Source organism: Alosa alosa, chromosome 5 (assembly GCF_017589495.1).
Source record: "Alosa alosa isolate M-15738 ecotype Scorff River chromosome 5, AALO_Geno_1.1, whole genome shotgun sequence".
NCBI classification, from domain to species: Eukaryota; Metazoa; Chordata; class Actinopteri; order Clupeiformes; family Clupeidae; genus Alosa; species Alosa alosa.
Window position 1 is genome coordinate 17316960 of NC_063193.1, and position 17845 is coordinate 17334804.

General features: G+C 40.0%; 2 protein-coding genes across 4 annotated transcripts; both read left to right on the plus strand.

Annotated features, from left to right (window-relative positions):
• The first annotated feature begins 2165 nt into the window (after positions 1–2165).
• LOC125294176 lies at positions 2166–12108 on the plus strand. Of its 3 annotated transcripts, none has more exons than XM_048242600.1 (7): positions 2166–2932; positions 6136–6279; positions 6989–7022; positions 7115–7287; positions 7407–10968; positions 11124–11220; positions 11913–12108. In XM_048242600.1, exons 2-7 carry the CDS (start codon positions 6149–6151, stop codon positions 12026–12028), a joined length of 4113 nt encoding a protein of 1370 aa, XP_048098557.1. In that variant the 5' UTR covers positions 2166–2932; positions 6136–6148; the 3' UTR covers positions 12029–12108. The 3 variants fall into 3 exon arrangements, with proteins under 3 accessions (XP_048098557.1, XP_048098556.1, XP_048098558.1); XM_048242599.1 differs by lacking the exon at positions 2166–2932 and adding an exon at positions 3733–3868; XM_048242601.1 differs by lacking the exons at positions 2166–2932; positions 6989–7022 and adding an exon at positions 3733–3868.
• A 902-nt stretch (positions 12109–13010) lies between these two features.
• Positions 13011–17621, plus strand: LOC125294607. The gene is made up of 7 exons (XM_048243488.1): positions 13011–13082; positions 13693–13830; positions 14065–14098; positions 14213–14385; positions 14485–16804; positions 16998–17178; positions 17476–17621. The coding sequence occupies exons 2-7, from the start codon at positions 13706–13708 to the stop codon at positions 17619–17621; spliced, it is 2979 nt and encodes a 992-aa protein (XP_048099445.1). The 5' UTR covers positions 13011–13082; positions 13693–13705.
• Positions 17622–17845: the final 224 nt, after the last annotated feature.

Below are 17845 nucleotides of genomic sequence, written 5' to 3' on the forward strand. Positions count from 1 at the left end.
GGCTATTTATTTATTTTCATTAGGCTATTGAATTGACATTGTTGTTATTATTGCTGTTTTCCTTGGTGTAGTCTTACCAACTTTTTAATTGTTTACTGTTAAATTAAATTATTGTATTGTTGCTATTTGTATGCTAAATACCATAACCATAACCATACAGGGTTATCACTAAATGATCACTGAATAAAAACACTACACGTACAAATAGTGCAAATAAGTTATGTATTTTTTTTAAATGATTCTTGACTAGTATATTGTATTCTATAGTATATGTTTTTTTTTTTTTAGTAGCCTATATGGGAGATTGGCCTCTTCCAGAAGCCATACCCAGCAGGGACACAGTAAAGGGAGGAGCTTTGTGCAAGCGGTTAGTAGGCTACAACGAACATCAACATTGGGGCGTGTAGTTGGATCCTCTGTAGGCTATCTGTTTTCAGACCACCTTCCGTCGTGTCTGTTCAGAATAACTCCATAATGTCAATTGCCTCTTTATAAAAAGAGTAATTTCTATGTTGATCCTTTATTCCTTCCCCCTGCCATCGCCACATGAGGTCTTTGCCAGTAGTTTATTAGGTTATGGAGCCTATCATCCAGGGACTGATCAACAGCGACATCTAGCATACGGGCCACAAAACATGCACCACAAAATATATTGAACATCAGGTTAGAGGTCTGCGCGGGAATGATTTTTCTATATTCTGTCCCGCTCCCGCATTAATGCCCGCATGCAGGAGGGATAGCCTATTCAGTTTTTCTTCCTGTCTCACGAAAGGAGCACACACACCCAGGGCTCGAATTATCTTTTGTCTTTAAGGGGGTCTCTATCTCATAAAAAGTTGGCACACCCCGCGCATAGCCTAACAAGGCGATACAATGAAATAGCCTAGGCGCAAGTGGCGCTTTTGCGCAGTACAGCGCACGGTAGGCCTAGGCTTTACCTTGACACACACACACAACAGACATAGATTTTTCATAGAAATTGATTACTTTTAATTAATTTCAACATATTATTGATTGTAATAGTCCATATCTCATTTCAATGTAACAATACAAAGAAATAGACTAAACGATTTAGTCTGCGCCATTCTCAATTTCACAATGTAACTCATTTAAACCAGACCACCGTCTCAGATAGGCTATCCTCAGTGTCAAACACAATAATGCATGTAGTGTAACTTATACACAGGGGAAAAGCACTAACTGGCAGAAATGAATAAAGCCAGCCAAACTATGTTCTAGTAGGCTAATGTGTTGAACCGTGGAAAATTAATAGACGAACAATTTTGGAGTTTGCACTGAGATATTGTCGGGTAGCCATTGCATATTCCGACATCAGAGATTGCTAACAGGTGTTTTAAAATAGCTGGGAACTTTCCGGAGCTCTGAATGGCAGAGGATAGCTAGATCATCAGACAACACAATCATTGTAGGCTGCATTATGGGCCATAATGTATGGCTTTGTCAATCAACATAGAATAGGTGAAGCGCAAGTTCAACAGCAAACAAGACTTTTCAGCACGTATCAAACCACGTAGGCTAGCCCAATGAACGCCTATGCAAATCACAAAAAAAAAAAAACACTCACATCAAAGCAGCTTGACTCCTTCAAATTTGCGAGTGCTGTCAAATCGATACGGTTTGCTCATTTAGTCTAGTGGTGTGGTGGTGAAGTGTCATGCGTAGTGTAGGTCTACGTCCCGTAGTAGCCTATATTTTAATTTAACGTCTTTAATGGTAAGAGATCGCACAGGGATGGATAATGAGCGGTTGTTAAGATTAAATTACAATGCCAGACACCTTCAGATATGTGAGTCCCCCTCAGGTTTTTGACTTTGTTGCTTTCATCGTAATTCGAGCCCTGCACACACCTGAGAAAGACTCCAGATGTCAGTTTCTTGGTTCGGAATGTAGGCTAACAACTTCCTCTGTCATGCTTTCGATTTTTGAGTTTTGACAATGAGCAGCAGGAACAAATTGAACCCACGTAAACTACAATATAGGCTATAGTCCTGCTATCCGTCAGTTATGCTTAAACCGCGTTTTTTAATGCTGCCTAACAGAACATCCAGCTGAACTATAGTTATACACAGTAGGCCTACTTTAATCATTTCCATATTTAATTCTACGCACATATTACATTTGCGGGAGTGCAGTGAATCGTCGGTTTGTCCCGCACCCGCGAACGCACCTCTGTCATCCCGCCCGCTCCCGCAAAGAGCTTTCAAAAGTTGTCCCGCGCCGCACTCTTTTGCGTCGGGACCCGCGGGTCTACCGCGTGAGTGCAGACCTCTACATCAGGTAGAGCAGATATTTGTGCCCTATTGTCCTCATTTAAGTAGGCCTACCTGTTCAATTTGTATGGTGTCTTTCGGAAATGAATCTGCTTTAGCCTATAGGTCTAACATGTAGGCCTAAAATGTGCCCCACCTGATCAAACAATTGAAGGGCATTTTTTTCACACTGTAGGCCTAGTAAAAGAGTCGGCAGGCGAGAGATGGAAGCCTGTAAGTTAGTCTTTGTTTTAGGCTATAGGCTATAGCCAGCTATTCTAAGTCGACCTTCCATGGTTTAATATTCTCCAAATATGTTACGATAGAATTAGCCTACGTTTTAAATACAGGATGTAGCCTAACGAGTATTTGAATCGATCCCAGGGAATTTTGCGATTCTTGTGCATAAGATAGGCCTACTGAAATGTTTCCTGCAGAGAGTTTCCCTGTGCTGATGTCGCGACGTCATTCATGACGTTTTCAGGATGCTCATATGCAGCTGCGTCATAATGCAGAGCGCTTGACAGTAGGCCTTGGATGATTCATCTAGGCCTACTTAAGGCTAGTTTATCTGGCCTTTCAGAAGTTTCATACCACGAATGACTGACTGTTTAACCACTCTCTAAATATTTAGCTATGGATGGATCACTAACGGTTGCTTGGTAAGTGAGCAGATTTATGTAGGATTTTTTCTTTGTGTTTTCTAGTAGCCTACAATAGGCCAAATGAAGCCCTAATCATTAGGCTACATCTGCCATGTTTGTTCAACAGGTTGTTATTTTAAACTGCGTGGAGATATGCCTACTTTGTCAGGGTTGAGAAATTCATATTTTTACTTTTTGGAAGCCCACACACATTTTAGGCAGTGTTGCAGTTACCTTGAAAAGGTAATCTGATTACTTCTTTAAAAAGTAACTTAGTTACTTTACTGATTACTTGGTTTTAAAAGTAAGTAGATTAGGCTACAGGCTATTTGTGGCCTATTGTCCTCATTTAAGTAGGCCTACCTGTTCAATTTGTATGGTGTCTTTCGTAAATGAATCTGCTTTAGCCTATAGGTCTAACATGTAGGCCTAAAATTTGCCCCACCTGATCAAACAATTGAAGGGCATTTTTTCACACTGTAGGCCTAGTAAAAGAGTCGGCAGGCGAGAGATGGAAGCCTGTAAGTTAGTCTTTGTTTTAGGCTATAGGCTATAGCCAGCTATTCTAAGTTGACCTTCCATGGTTTAATATTCTCCAAATATGTTACGATAGAATTAGCCTACGTTTTAAATACAGGATGTAGCCTAACGAGGTATTTGAATCGATCCCAGGGAATTTTTATGATTCTTGTGCATAAGCTAGGCCTACTGAAATGTTTCCTGCAGAGAGAGTTTTCCCTGTGCTGATGTCGCGCGCCATTCATGACGCTTTTCAGGATGCTCATATGCAGCTCGGCCATAATGCAGAGCGCTTGACAGTAGGCCTTGGATGATTCATCTAGGCCTACTTAAGGCTAGTTTATCTGGCCTTTCAGAAGTTTCATACCACGAATGACTGACTGTTTAACCACTCTCTAAATCTTTCGCTATGGATGGATCACTAACGGTTGCTTGGTAAGTGAGCAGATTTATGTAGGATTTTTTCTTTGTGTTTTCTAGTAGCCTACAATAGGCCAAATGAAGCCCTAATCATTAGGCTACATCTGCCATGTTTGTTCAACAGGTTGTTATTTTAAACTGCGTGGAGATATGCCTACTTTGTCAGGGTTGAGAAATTCATATTTTTACTTTTTGGAAGCCCACACACATTTTAGGCAGTGTTGCAGTTACCTTGAAAAGGTAATCTGATTACTTCTTTAAAAAATAACTTAGTTACTTTACTGATTACTTGGTTTTAAAAGTAAGTAGATTAGGCTACAAGTTACTTTATTAGTTACATTCATTACTACACCTGCCGCCTCAACAAAAACATTACATACTGATACTGAAATACAGATGAATATGTTTGTCTGTCTAGTCAGTACACCTAATAAGGAAGGCCTAGATAGAAATTATGAGAATAAAATATATAGATTTTGGTAGTTTGGGCTTTTCATGTAGCCTTGGCAACTAAGCCTGAATAATATGCAAATGAAATGATGTTAAACTTACCTCAATGCTGAAGTCATCTGATTGGTTGATTTAGCGAAACAGGCCAATCACGATGTTCTCTGTCTTCGATGCGCTTCAGGCACACACGCTCCCTTTCTCCCATAGATAAAAGCTCTCTCCCTCTCTATCGTGCGCGCGCTACACTCAGATGCAATCGCGATTTGAACTTTCGGTCTCACGTGCGCGCTCTTGCTCGCTCGCATTAGATTCCGGGAGATTTTATCTAATTTGCAGGCGTGAGGGAGCTGCTATCAATATGCGGGAGACTCCCAGACAGCACTTTTTCGCCAGCACAGAGTTCACAACATACCTTAATGTTGTCATGTTTAGCTGACAAAAACTAAAAACAAAAACTGTATTTCCAGTTAGAAAACGGCATCTGTCTCCTCCCTCCATTGTTGTTGGTGTTGCTGCATGGTAGGCCCTATTACAGTTGTCCTCATGCTGAAAAGTGAACATACTGTACGACGTTACTCCCGAGACTAGAAGAAAACGACAAAAAAGTTATGCACAGTGACTTGGAAAAGTAACTTTAATCTGATTACTGGTTTGGAAATAGTAACGTGTTAGATTACTCGTTACCGAAAAAAGTGGTCAGATTAGAGTAACGCGTTACTAAGTACTAATCTAATCACTGATAGTGATGTCATTAGTTGTCATTAGTTAGATATGTATTATTGCCTTTTATTAATCAGCACCTATAACACTCCGGGATTTTTTCATCCCCTGATACAACAAGAGGGGATGCCACCATTCACTGAGAGATAGGCGTGGGATTGATAACAGAAGAGACTAACACAGGCGTTGCACAAATTATAAAGTCACAAACCTTATCGGAAAAACAACAAACAACAATGATGGTAATAATGGTTTTAAAATGATGAAAGTGGCATGAAAGATCCTTGGTTGGCGGCAGTGACTTTAGAGAACCCTCTGACCATTCATTAGTATCAATGTGGTGGGTAGTCTAGTTGGATGAGGTCAGTGAGGACCTGTTGGGGCAAAAGCGACCATGGCCTAGGTTCTTGAAAAATAAGCCTCTGAATCGGCCATATGCCCCCTCTTGCTGTAGCTGCTCGATGAGGTCTTGAGCGATGGCATGTACCTTCTTCTCACAACAGCCTAGTGTCCAGCTTAGTTTTCTTGTAGAAGAGGACAGCTGTTTAGCCTTTTTGGAAGTATAGCCTTTTATTTATTACAAGCAGGAAACACACATGAGAGAATTCATCCTTAATGATGCAATTATAAACAGTCACATACACTACTATCAGACATAAAACGCAAAAACCTGAACAATATTATATCTAACACACGTCTGATGCATGTTGGGAACTGTCTGGGAATATTACATTTCTATGAGGAGAAAACAAATCACTCATTACAACATTAGCTATCTTAAAATCAGCTATACATAGCCCATCAGTCTGATGAAGTTATTTATTTATTTATGTTTTAATTGATTTTCTTCTCACCTCAAAAGAACCTTATGAATAGGTTAAATTTGATTCTGCTCCAGTACCTCAGAAGAACCCTAATGAAATAGGTTTGATTTGATTCTGCTCCAGCGCCTCAAAAGAACCTGTATATAATAGGTTAGATTAGATTCTGCTCCAGAGCCTCAGAAGAACCTGTGTGAAATAGGTTAAATTAGATTCTGTTGAGCTTTGTGTTTGACCTTGAGTGCTGTTCGATATGGTTTTCTGAGATTTGTTTTACTGTCTACTGTGTAGGTTACTATAAAAAATGCAGACAGGCAGGATCTTATTCCCGGATCGTTCAGCTGCCCACCCCCTGCACAGAGGGCGAGTGAAGATAAACAGGAGCAGCTTGGTTCATTGCGATGTCATTGGTGTCATTGAGAACCTGAGTGATGGGTATGCTAGTTTGTTTGTCTATCTGCATAATTCACCTTTTGTAGAATAATCATTTCATATCACCCAGTGGTTCCCAAATTTGACCTGTAGTTCTGTGTTTTTATCCTGAACCTGTTACACCCCCATTGTATGTACTCAGGGTTCCCTAAGTGAAATGTAAAATTCTATGACTTTTCCCTGACTTTCCCTGACAAAAAAAAAAAAAAAAAAAAAAAAAAAAAAAAATCCATGACCTACTTTATAATGAATGGTACAATATACCGACCAACGATTTCAGAACAGTCGCATAGCATTCAAGAATCTTTTACTTTTTTTTAGAGCGGGAGATGAAAAAATGGGTATTGAATGAACAAAGTTGGGCTAACCACTCAAGCAAGCAATAAAGCTAATAACCAGATATACATAAATTCTGAGTGGAGATTGTATTTTGGCAAGTCAATTTTAAACTGAGAACAAAATTCCCTGATATTCCATGACTTTGCCTCCAAAATGATAAATTCCCTGACTTTCCATGTCTGGAATAGACTTTCCAAAATTCCATGATATTCCAGAAATTCCATGACCCGTGGGAACCCATATTCTCACACCTTGGGAGCCACTGATATGGCCTATTTTAATACGTTTTTTTGTTTCATAAAATAATTTGAAGAAGACAAATGTATTCTTTCAAGTCTTTTTTCTAACTACACGATTCAACGTGTTGTTCTAGACAATGGAATGTCTTGACAAAGGACATGCAAGATGTAAGTTTTAACAGCTTATACACATGAATTTCCTTACCCTCTGCAGTGCATAACTCCGCTCTTACTGGCTTAATTTTTCTTGTCTATATTAGATGACAAGACTGGAATTTGTAAAAACATGCTTAGGCCTGATTTCTTACTTGTCAAAGTCTACATTCAAGAGGTACTTACCAGTCGTTGAAATTTTGGAGTCCTGTAAACTTCACACTGACGATTCCTATGACTCTCAGAAGTCACCAGAGGCTCCTGTGTCACCTCAGGCCAGGTAAGTGATGCAGTTTTTACAATTCTTGAACCAGTGCAACAATACAGAACAAAGTGCTTTAAAGCTATTTTATTTAAAGCTATCAAATTATTAACTTCCCCTGAACACTGCTTTCACAGCTCTCCTTTGGACACACCCTATAACCACTACATCCTTGCTCAAATTGTTGAAGAGGTGAAATTGGCCCTTTTTGTGGCTATTAAAAGGATCACCTCAACCAAAGATTCAACTCAGTCTAGTAAAGGGATGATGCTAGAAGAGGAAACGGTTAAAGCAATCTATGAAAGATTAGACACATTGAACATTTTAGCCAATGTCAACAACCATGAAGAAGTGGTGCTAGATTCAGAAGCTAGAGCCATGACTGTGCAGGTGGTGATATCTGTCTTAAATCTCATTGAGAGCTCCAATCTCAACAAGAAGCAGGCAGGAGAAATATCCAAAGTCTTACATGAAATTGCTGCAAAGATCAAAATATTGGCCTCTCCAAAGACCTCAAAACAAAACCTTTCATTTGGTTCTCCTTCCATCAGCTGCCCTTTAAAAGGGGAGCTGTACTTGCAGCTTTCCCCTGACTTCCCTGTTAAAGTTTCCCAGACCGTTCTTGCGATGCTTCTCAGAGGTAAAAACAACTCAGAAGCACTGGAGGACAGGACCTGCCACTCAAACTCCTTGCCGTCAACTACACCAAAGCATCGACCTGATTTATCCTACATTGTGACTGTTGATTCTATCGTATTCAAAATAGTCATTACCATTCTTGCGAGCATTGCTTTAATACCTGGATTCAATGATGAGATCATTTTTTCCTCTGCCATGGACATGTTCCATAAGATTCTAAATGAGGTTGAGCAGTTCATGACTTTATCAAAGACCTCTGTACGGAAAAACAAAACAGATATTGCAAGTCTACAGCCATCCCAACATTCTTTAGAAGATGATGTCACCACTATGTGCACAAAAAAGGTTATCCTCCAGATTTACCATGCATACCTGTCAAATCGGTCAAAAGTGGAACAGCACAAAACGGCACCAGGAAGGGAGTCAGAGGTGTCTGTTGTTGACCATGTGATGATCCAGCTCAATACGCTTGCTGACACTAGGTCATCTACACAACAGCCTTTCCAATCTAACCTTGATGGTTCTAATGAAAGCACCAAGAAAGTGATAAGTCCAGATTTTCAGAGCATGGCTCACAGAAAGGTGAGCAAAGTGTTGGCTGAGTTGGATACCTTCAGAGAGAAGGCATCCTTGGGTCATGTTGATTCTTTTGCTGCGGACATTGTGGAAACAGTGATGGAATGTCTACAAGATCTCTCGCATATCATTGAAACTGTGAATTCTGTCTATGCTCATCACATCTACCAGAACATTGAGAGCAAGATTAGAGATTTAATTCTGAAACAAGGACAGGACGCATGTTCATTCCAAAGAATGACTTCCCAGAAAACAACAGTGCATGATCTACATCTCAAAGAACACACACCACAAGGAGTTGTTTGTTCATCACTTGCTTCAGTGGAAGAATTACACCTATTTGAATCTCACACTGAAACTACACATGAGGCTGATGTCATCTCTTACACCGAAGAGGTCATAAGAGGGGTGGTGACTCTCTTTGTTCTTGAGGAAATTAAAAGATTAAGATCAACCTTGGTGGATGGACTTTCCACACCTTCAGAGAGTAAAGAGGCCATAGCTAGAATTCTTTCCCAAATTGAAGACCCACAAGATGTAAACAGAATGCAGGGCTATATTAGGAGGAGGATGAAGACACTTTCAAGTGAGGAGTTTGAACTTAAAGCCATCCGTGCCGTGAGCGATGTTCTCCTTAGTAAGAGAGACAGGGCTGTCTCTGCAGAATCTAGCCAAACCTCTCATTTACCACAAACTATGGAACACCATGTCTCTTCTATTACAAAATCTGCAATCCATCTCCTGCAGAAAATGCAGAGATACCAAGATGGCTATGCCAAGAATTCATGTTCTTCTGGTATGTTTCAAACTGTGCAAGATAAGGTAAAAGATTTTTTCATATTGAAAGAAGGACATGTTTCCAAAGAGGAAAGCCACACAAAGCTTGAAAATCAGGTTGAACAACAAGCTGAAGTGTCTTCCTTATCTGTCAAACCATTACCACAACAAAGCTTGGATGATTTTGATTTGACAAATGAATTTGAAAGCAGACCTGCATCCCCACCAAGAGGTTTGAGTGAGAACCTTCCTCCTGATGAAGTTCCCGGTAACAAAATGGATGAGGATGTGGATGCTGGTTCATGTATGAAAGATGTGTTCAAGAAAGTGCTGACTTTGTACATACACAAGGCAAAGAAGAAGGAGAAGGAAGATGTAAGTCCTGTGGATGATGACCTAATTACTGAGTCTGTCAATAGTATCCACTCGCAACTGGAAAGTACATTGGGCTCCCACTCATCCTCATCGTATTATATACCTGAAAAAACTCTGTGTGAACACATTCTTTGTGGCCATAACTGTCATTCTAAACAAAGTAGCGAAAGTAGCTCGAGTTCTTCAGAGGCCTTTAGTCTGTCGTCAGAGACCATTAAGAGGCTCTCCAGTGAGGAATTTTATATGAAACCCAATGAACTGGTGAACGAGGTACTTTGTGAAAGAATGGAAGACTCTTCCTTTGCATCTACCTCATCTTTGACCTCATCTTTGACCTCATCTATGGACCAGACCTCTAGTGTTATACTAACAGTCATTGATACACTAAAGACACTCCTGTGTTACACACCACCATGTCTAAGAAGAACTGAGACCATGTCAGAGATGAGTTCAGACCAGAGTGAAACCTCAGGCAGTGACGATCTGTCTGCATATTATGCAGAAAAGGAAAAAACTTCATATGTGTCTTCTTTGTTGAAGGAAGTACAAGAAAAGATTAAAGAGTTTTTCAATCTATACAAAAAGTCATCGTTCATATCCGTGTCTAGTACATCGGAAGTGGATGGAGGGTCTATTCCTGGGACAGCAAAGCCTGGAGCAGGATATGATACATCCATATCAAAGCAGAGGTGCTCCAGCAAAAATGCGATGTCTGATGGTATCGCATGTCAGTTATGTCAGGACACAACCTCAGAGGCTGCCTTAGATCAGGAGTTCATCTCTAGTGGGGAAATGGAGATGTTTTCGTGTGACCTTACATATAAGTTGGTCAATCTGCTGAGAAAGAACACTTGCCAGAGACCAAGCCAGCCTACTGATCTAGGTCCTCCATTATTGTGCAGAGGAAATGATGAGACAGACAAAAGTGCTTCTCTTAAGGATCCCTACATGTTTGTTGAGGCGTCTGTGAAATGTTTCTTGCATCAGCTGCTGTTCCCATCATGTCCAAGCAAAGTGATTGACCCAGAGGACTTCATCCAGAGAACCCCAAGCTCCAACCTCTGCATGGCAAAGGCAGTACATGAAAGCTGCTCTGGAGACTCCACCTGTTCCTCCCATGATGCCAAGAGCATCCCAGCTGTTGGTTTATCCACACAGTATGTTGAGAATCCTTCTGTCAAGGATGTCGCATGCTCCACCAGCTCTTTAGGGTTGATCATTGGCTTACACACTGATTCAGCAAATAAATTAAGAAAGCCAAAGAGAAAAGTAAAAACTGAAGTGAAGATCTGCATCAAACCCAAAATAAGGACTCTGAGGATCAACAACAAGGTACAGTGAAGTTAACTCAAAACTATTTTAACACTACTGCAAAAATAACAAGAAATTTGTTTTTTTATTGCCCATTCCATTATGCTGCTATTGTGTAAAATGAAGTTCTGTCTTGAGGAATGAGTCAAGTCAATATTATCTGTTTGTGATTTCAGTATTTATCTAAGAAAAATGCAGTGAGTCCAATGTTGTTTGAGGCATATGCAAGAGCAAGCAAGCTGCAAGAAAATTATATGCAGAAGGGGACAACAGGTAAGTCCTCAGTAAACAAAATAGTTTGTTCCACAGACCAGAGAATGCACAGATGTGCCATACAGATATCCACTTATATGGTACTTTGCTATAATGGACAGAGATCTATTTCCATTGTAAACATTCCAGATTGTATATGGTATATAGATTGTATTATATTGAAATTAAACAAATTAGATCTTTGTTCATGTCATAGAAAGCTTACTAAAATGTGTGACTATACGGAAACAGTGATTGATTGTAAATTAATTAATTAAATTAATTGTGTCCAGTTTGTAGATGCATCTGTCAGTTTCCATCAACATATAGGGTTATCTTCAACCAAGAATATTGCTTACATATGCCCCAACAGCACAAAAGTTTAAATGAAAAAAAAAAAAAAAATCTTTTCGCCTGTGGGCGTGTCACACTTTTCACAAGTCACAAACCCATTGACAGGGAAACAGTTCATTGCAGATTCTCACTGCAGATCACTGCTCATTGTGTTATATGTAAAACAGAATTTATACATGTGTATAGATTATAATTGTGTATGTTTAGTAGTCTATGTCATTATCGCCAAGTACAAGTACAATCAGTCTCAGTACATTTTCAACACATCCTCTTTTCAGTTGGTGAAAAGGTAGTTTTGTTTGTAGTCTGTGACCTGACATGTGGTTATGTGGTTAAGTCTGAGGTGTATCCTTCTGCAGGTCTTCACAATGAAAGACATCCCACCTCATCCAGTCAGACAGAGAAAAACTCCACTGTTCCCACTCTTCTGGAGGGCCAAGGAATTTTTCAGATCTGTCTCCAACGTGGTGTCTAAAAGTATCAAGATATCCAGATGAAAATGACATTTTATCTGATATTTAAACAATATAATTTATTTTCCTTCACAATAAACTTTGCAGCAAATATCTCTGTGTGTGCGTGTTTGAATTTAATCTTTGTATCTTTGTTGTACTCTACACCATTTCATATCACACTGTTTTATAGGTAAATAATATAGCACATTCTAATAATGCTAAAGATACAGTATGTTTCTGGTGGATGAAAAGTTTAGACTTGTACAAAACTTGGACATTCTAAGTAAACAAATTAAGTATTTATTTTTTAATAATGCAAGTGATGTAGTGCAATAGTACACTAATGCCTGCTTTTGCATACTGTACAATATGGAAACCAAACATACGCTACTGGTATGGCCAGTAACGTGTTATATTCCTCCTCCACCACACTGAACACCTTACGTTTAGTTATAAACTTCTAGGTTTATATTCTTAATCATGATTATACAAATGAATCCACTGCTGTATGCCTATATTATGTCATTAAATTGAATAGATGTACATTTATAAAGCTTATGCCATTACATTTATTAGATTTTTTTAAAAACCTGACTTTAGCCAACTTCCTTTTATTTATCTACCATTGTGTGGTGTACTGCGTGCCACTCTTGACAGTTGTGATGCCATTCCAGGTAATTGCATCAAGCCTCTGCACCAAAATCATTGACAAATGCTGGGAAGTCTGAAACAGGTAGGCTAGTCTACTCCTTGGCCTTGGCCTCGACTACTGCTCGAAACGTAAGAGACCTAGAAGGATGACCAGAATGCTCCTTCAGGACATGGCAGGCTATTTCCTTGGAACCCTCTCATTTTTAAGTAGCCTAAAACGGAAACCCATAGGCTATTTGGCGAACGATTTCAGAACGCCCGTGCGTAACAATTGATTACACGTAGAACACTGTAATGTAGAATGGTGAGTTTCTCATAATGAGGGCTCGTTTACACGTATATTAATATAGGCTATTATTAAACGCATAGCCTACTTTTGTCAGTCTACAACCTCTTCTCGACGACCTCAGTTGAAAGTAAAAGGTAAGGTCGAATATAGCCTTCAGTTGACTAGAATAACGAAATTTTAACTGAATGTATGATTGTGTATGTCCTAAATAATCGTGTGGTAGACAAAACGGACAAGTAGGTAATGGCTATGTAAATGACACAGACACGAGTTCACGCAGCCCGCTTTGATGGAAAAACAAAAAGATAGCTTGTTTTAACATGAGTAGGCCTACAGGCGTAGCCTATGCGCGCTAAGCTTAAAATTAGGTGTATGCGTGGCCATCTGCTGCCGTGTGTTTTTAGCCTAATATTTAGTGTAGGCTAGTTCACCCTATTTAGTTTAGGGTGTCATTTCCAAAAATGTAAAATGATCAAATGTACCGTGTGTGTAACTCAGACTAATTCTGATTGTGTAGGCCAATCCATGGTAGGCTAAGTTGAGAATTTCTAAATTTGTATTAGATATTTTCTGTGTTTAATGTTTAATTCAATTCAATTCAAAGCACTTTATTTGTTCCCAAGGGGCAATTTAAAAGGGCGCATTACAGTAGCTTATTCAGTGATTCAAGGAACAAGGGACACAATCAACCACGTAAATATTTATGTAGCCTATGTCTTTGTATCCCTCTTCTTTCCTGTGAAGGATTTTTAAAAAAATGTCTGAAAGAAGCCCTACCCAAGGTCATCCTGCAGCCTGTCAAGAACACAAAAGAGTGAAGATCAACAGAAGTAGCTCTGTTCACTGCGATATCATTGCTGTCATAGAGAAATTAAGTGATGAGTATGTCCATATATTTTCTTAATCATAAGCATGTAGATTTGGGGCAGAACATAAATATTTGTGTAGGCCCTATGTTACAGGGCCAGATAAAGGAGTATTTCCTGTGACACAGCAATGCTGTTCGCATCAGAATTTGTTTATCTGCAGGATGTTGTACTCCTGTGACAAAGTCTGTTGATTCGTTTTGGTGTAACTGTTAAACTGGATTTTTTTATTGATGTCTTTCTCTTCCAGACAGTGGACTGTTGTGACAAGTGGAATGCAGGATGTAAGTTTTTACGGCAGTTCTTCTGCGATAATATCTGCACTTACATACTAAAAATATGCCTCTTCCTTTACCGCTTGAGTGTCGACTGGTTCTCATAATGTTGTTTCTTCTTAGCAGATGATGAGACTGGACTTTGTAGAATTATGCTTAGGCTTTATTTCACATTTGTCGAAATCTACATTTAAGAAGTTTAAACCAGTTGTTGTCCAAATCATGGACTATGATGCAACTTACTTGGAGGATTCTCAGCTGCCTCAGAGCTCATCTGATGCTGCTGTATTTAAAGGGTAAGAAAAAAAGTTTGATGGCTCTTGAAAAACTACAACTTAAGTGTGATTTACAATAGACACAAAATAATTAAACTTGTCATAATTCTAATTTCGTAGGTCTCCTTCAAATTTACCTTTTGTCCGCACATTACGTGGACAAATTCGTCAGGAGGTCAAGAAGGCCTTCATTGTGACTCTGGAAAGGATTTCCCTAAGCACTCCACCCACTGGACCTGGTGCTGATGGGAGAGGCCCAGCTCTTCAACTAGAGGAGGAGACCTTAAAAGTGCTCACCAAGAGACTGGATGCACGGATATTGGCTGCCAGTGGCCTTTCTGGGGAAGAACAGCTCCTCAAAAAGGCAAGAGATATCACAAAGAAAGTGGTGATTGCTGTTTTGACTCTCATTGAGAGCTCCTGTCTCCATTACGAGCATCCTGAAGCAACCACTATCCTGTTACATGCACTGGCCAAGAAGACCAAACTCCTGGCATCTTCAAAAGCCTCTAAAAGCACACTCCATCCTGGCTTTTCCTTTGGCTCCAGCTCTTTGAAGAAGGTGCCTCCCCTTCTGCTCACCGCTGACTTTAAGACAAAGGCCACCAAAACTGTACTCCATGTGCTTCTACAACATGTCAAGTGTCCATTTGTGGATTGCACAGCCAAACAACCAAATGTGTTAAAAGCAGAGAAGATAGCATCGCCAAAGAAGTGTGCTGTATTACCCTACATCGTTACAACAGATAGTCTCACAACAGGCATAGTTGGCACTGTTCTTGACATCCTGGTTGCAGTGTCAGAAATCGGTGAAGAGAGTATTTCTTTGTCTGCCACCGACATGTTTGGCAAAGTACAGCATAAAGTCAAGCACTTTTTGATCTTGCATAAGGAAACTGGAATGGGAAATGAAAAGGGAAGTGGAGGTTCTCAGCCATTCAAACAAAGCTCAAAAGCTGCTGGAGACATGGAAACAGAAATGAGTCTTGCAGCCACTGAATGTGTTGACGATGTGATGCTCCATCTGAATGAAGTTCCTAGCACCAGGAGGGGAAAAGTAAATGGTACAGGCAGTATTGCTTCTTCCACTGACAAGATAGGACCAAAGAAAAGTGCAAAGGATTTAAAGTTAAAAATATGGGCAGCAATTGAAACTCCACTTTCCTTAAGCGATCAATGCTGTTCACAGAAAGGGCTGTCAGAGGAGTGTTATACTGGTCAGAGACATGGCAAACAAGATGCAGGACACAAGGAGAGGACTTCCCCAAGGGTCAGGCCCTCTCCCAAGAGGCCCTCTCCCAAGAAACCCTCAAAGGATTTTCATTTAACAGCAGGAAGAAAGAGCACAGTTTACTTTGATAAACAAAGTTCATGTGAGAATGTACTTCCAGCTGAAACTCATTGTGACAAAATGGTGGTGGACCATAACAACACTGAGCCGCAAACTAAAGATGTTGTCAGAAAGGTTATGACTCTGCGTATTCATGAAGTGATCAGGAAGGAGCGTTCACATTCACAGGACATTGTTCTCTACGAAGAGGATATAGCACGTTCTCGCCCATTTGCATCTACTGTGGAAATAACTCCCACCTTGACCAGGATAACTGAGCCTGAGATAGGGGTGGGTACACCAGTTGCTACTGCATGGTCTGCTTCACAGAAGAAGGAAAAGTGCATGTCACAGAAACCCTCTACTACAGCAAAGAGAGCTGAAGCTGATGGAATGGGCCAGGTTTTGGCAAAGTTGGAATATTTCATTAACAATGGAGGGCTTCGGCAGTTTTCCTTTGACCTTACCAATCAGGTGTGTCATCTACTGGAAAAGAACACCTGCCAGAGATGCAACCTGCTGGCTGGCCGAAGCGTTTCCGACACAGATCTACCATCACTGCAGAGACGAAATGATGCATACATGTTAACTGAGGAGTCTGTGAAAAAGTTCTTGCATCAGCTGCTGTTCCCATCTTGCCCATGTAGAGTGCGTGTCCCAGAGGACTTCATCCAGGGAACCCCGAGCTCCAACCCCTGCATGGCAAAGGAAGCACATGGAAGCTGCTCTGGAGACTCTATCTGTTCCTCTCATGCCCTGGATGAAACAACCAAATTGCACTTGCTGATAGACCGGCTGGTGAGCGAAACAATGAGAGTGCTTTCTGAAATATTAGCAGCTTGGGCGCGGCCTCCTTGCTCATGCCAGAGCATACATTTCAACGAGTTGGCAACGAAGCCGGAGGAAGCTGGAATGGTGATCATGGCTTCCAGTGAGGTTGAACTTCCCAGCCCCAGCGCAGGCCAAAGAAGCAAGGTTGCTGCTTGCCCCAACAGATCTTTTGAGGTGTCTGATACTGACTGGGTTGACATCAACCCATGCACTGGAGAAGAGAGAAAGAACATAAAAAAGAACAAAAAATCAAATGTGTCTAGGAGGATCAATGGAAAGGTAAACATAGTCAGAGTTGTAAAGCAAATATACTAAATTATAAATGTAATGTAACAGATATTAACCCTTTGACAAGGGCTTGTCCCAAAAACTTGAGTTTACATGGGTCACCAAGTAAGACAAAACCACTGCTGCATATAATATGCGGTATTTTGAATGCATTGTGATGTAAAATGGTTCTTTTACATTGCAGCGCCTCTCTAAGAAAAATGCTGTGTCCCCAATGGTGCTGATACAGGACACAAACACATCAGCAATAAATCCACAAGAGGGTCATTTGCAGGAGGATCCTTCATCTACAGCTACAGTTGGACATAGTTACAAAAATAACAATGGATCTACATACATTAATTTGTCAGATGCCTTTATTCAAGGTGACTGATGATTTTCATTAATTTATTCAGCTTATATTATTGTTTTGTCAATAAGTAATAGACAAAGCAGAGTATTGATATAATAGGTGTTCTCTAACATGGACAAGGCCTTGACTTGGAAAAAAAATGTCTTTAAAGGCCTTAAATGCAAAGAGAGTGGAACAGGAAAGCTTCTGATAGTAGCCTGTTGAGATTCTGACAAGGAGTTTTACTTCTAGTCAGTTTAATTATGTTTTGAATTATTTATCATAAACGTTGGCAAGCTTTCATTTTGAAACACTTCCTGCTCCATTGTAGGTCAGGGCAGCAAAGCACAAACCTCCACATCCCAGACAGAAAAGGGCTCTGAGGAGAAATCCAAGAAACAAAACATTTTTGCCAGATTCTTTTCATCCATCTCCAAGTCTGTACGGAAATGCTTTAAAAAGTGCAGAAGAACCTAATATTTAATTTTCATTTTCTATTCTATTCTATTTTATTTTTTATTTTATTTTATTTTGTTTTCACATTTTCAATAAAACAAATAAACCATAATATGAAGCTTTTAATGAAGCCAGCACAGATGCATTACAAACAATTACCACATAGGGGTGCCATTTCACAATGAAAGGTTACACTGGTAATAAGTAGGCTTCCTGCTTGACCCATTCCGAATGAATTGTCTCTG

Bases quoted from the DNA above. Each gene is read 5' to 3' on its own strand.
- LOC125294176 (XM_048242600.1), top strand. From the start codon at position 6,149: ATGCAGACAGGCAGGATCTTATTCCCGGATCGTTCAGCTGCCCACCCC. The intron at 10,969-11,123 runs GTACAGTGAAGT...TTGTGATTTCAG, and splicing joins CTCTGAGGATCAACAACAAG to TATTTATCTAAGAAAAATGC. The intron at 11,221-11,912 runs GTAAGTCCTCAG...ATCCTTCTGCAG, and splicing joins TATGCAGAAGGGGACAACAG to GTCTTCACAATGAAAGACAT.
- LOC125294607 (XM_048243488.1), top strand. From the start codon at position 13,706: ATGTCTGAAAGAAGCCCTACCCAAGGTCATCCTGCAGCCTGTCAAGAA. The intron at 14,386-14,484 runs GTAAGAAAAAAA...CTAATTTCGTAG, and splicing joins GATGCTGCTGTATTTAAAGG to GTCTCCTTCAAATTTACCTT. The intron at 16,805-16,997 runs GTAAACATAGTC...TTTACATTGCAG, and splicing joins CTAGGAGGATCAATGGAAAG to CGCCTCTCTAAGAAAAATGC.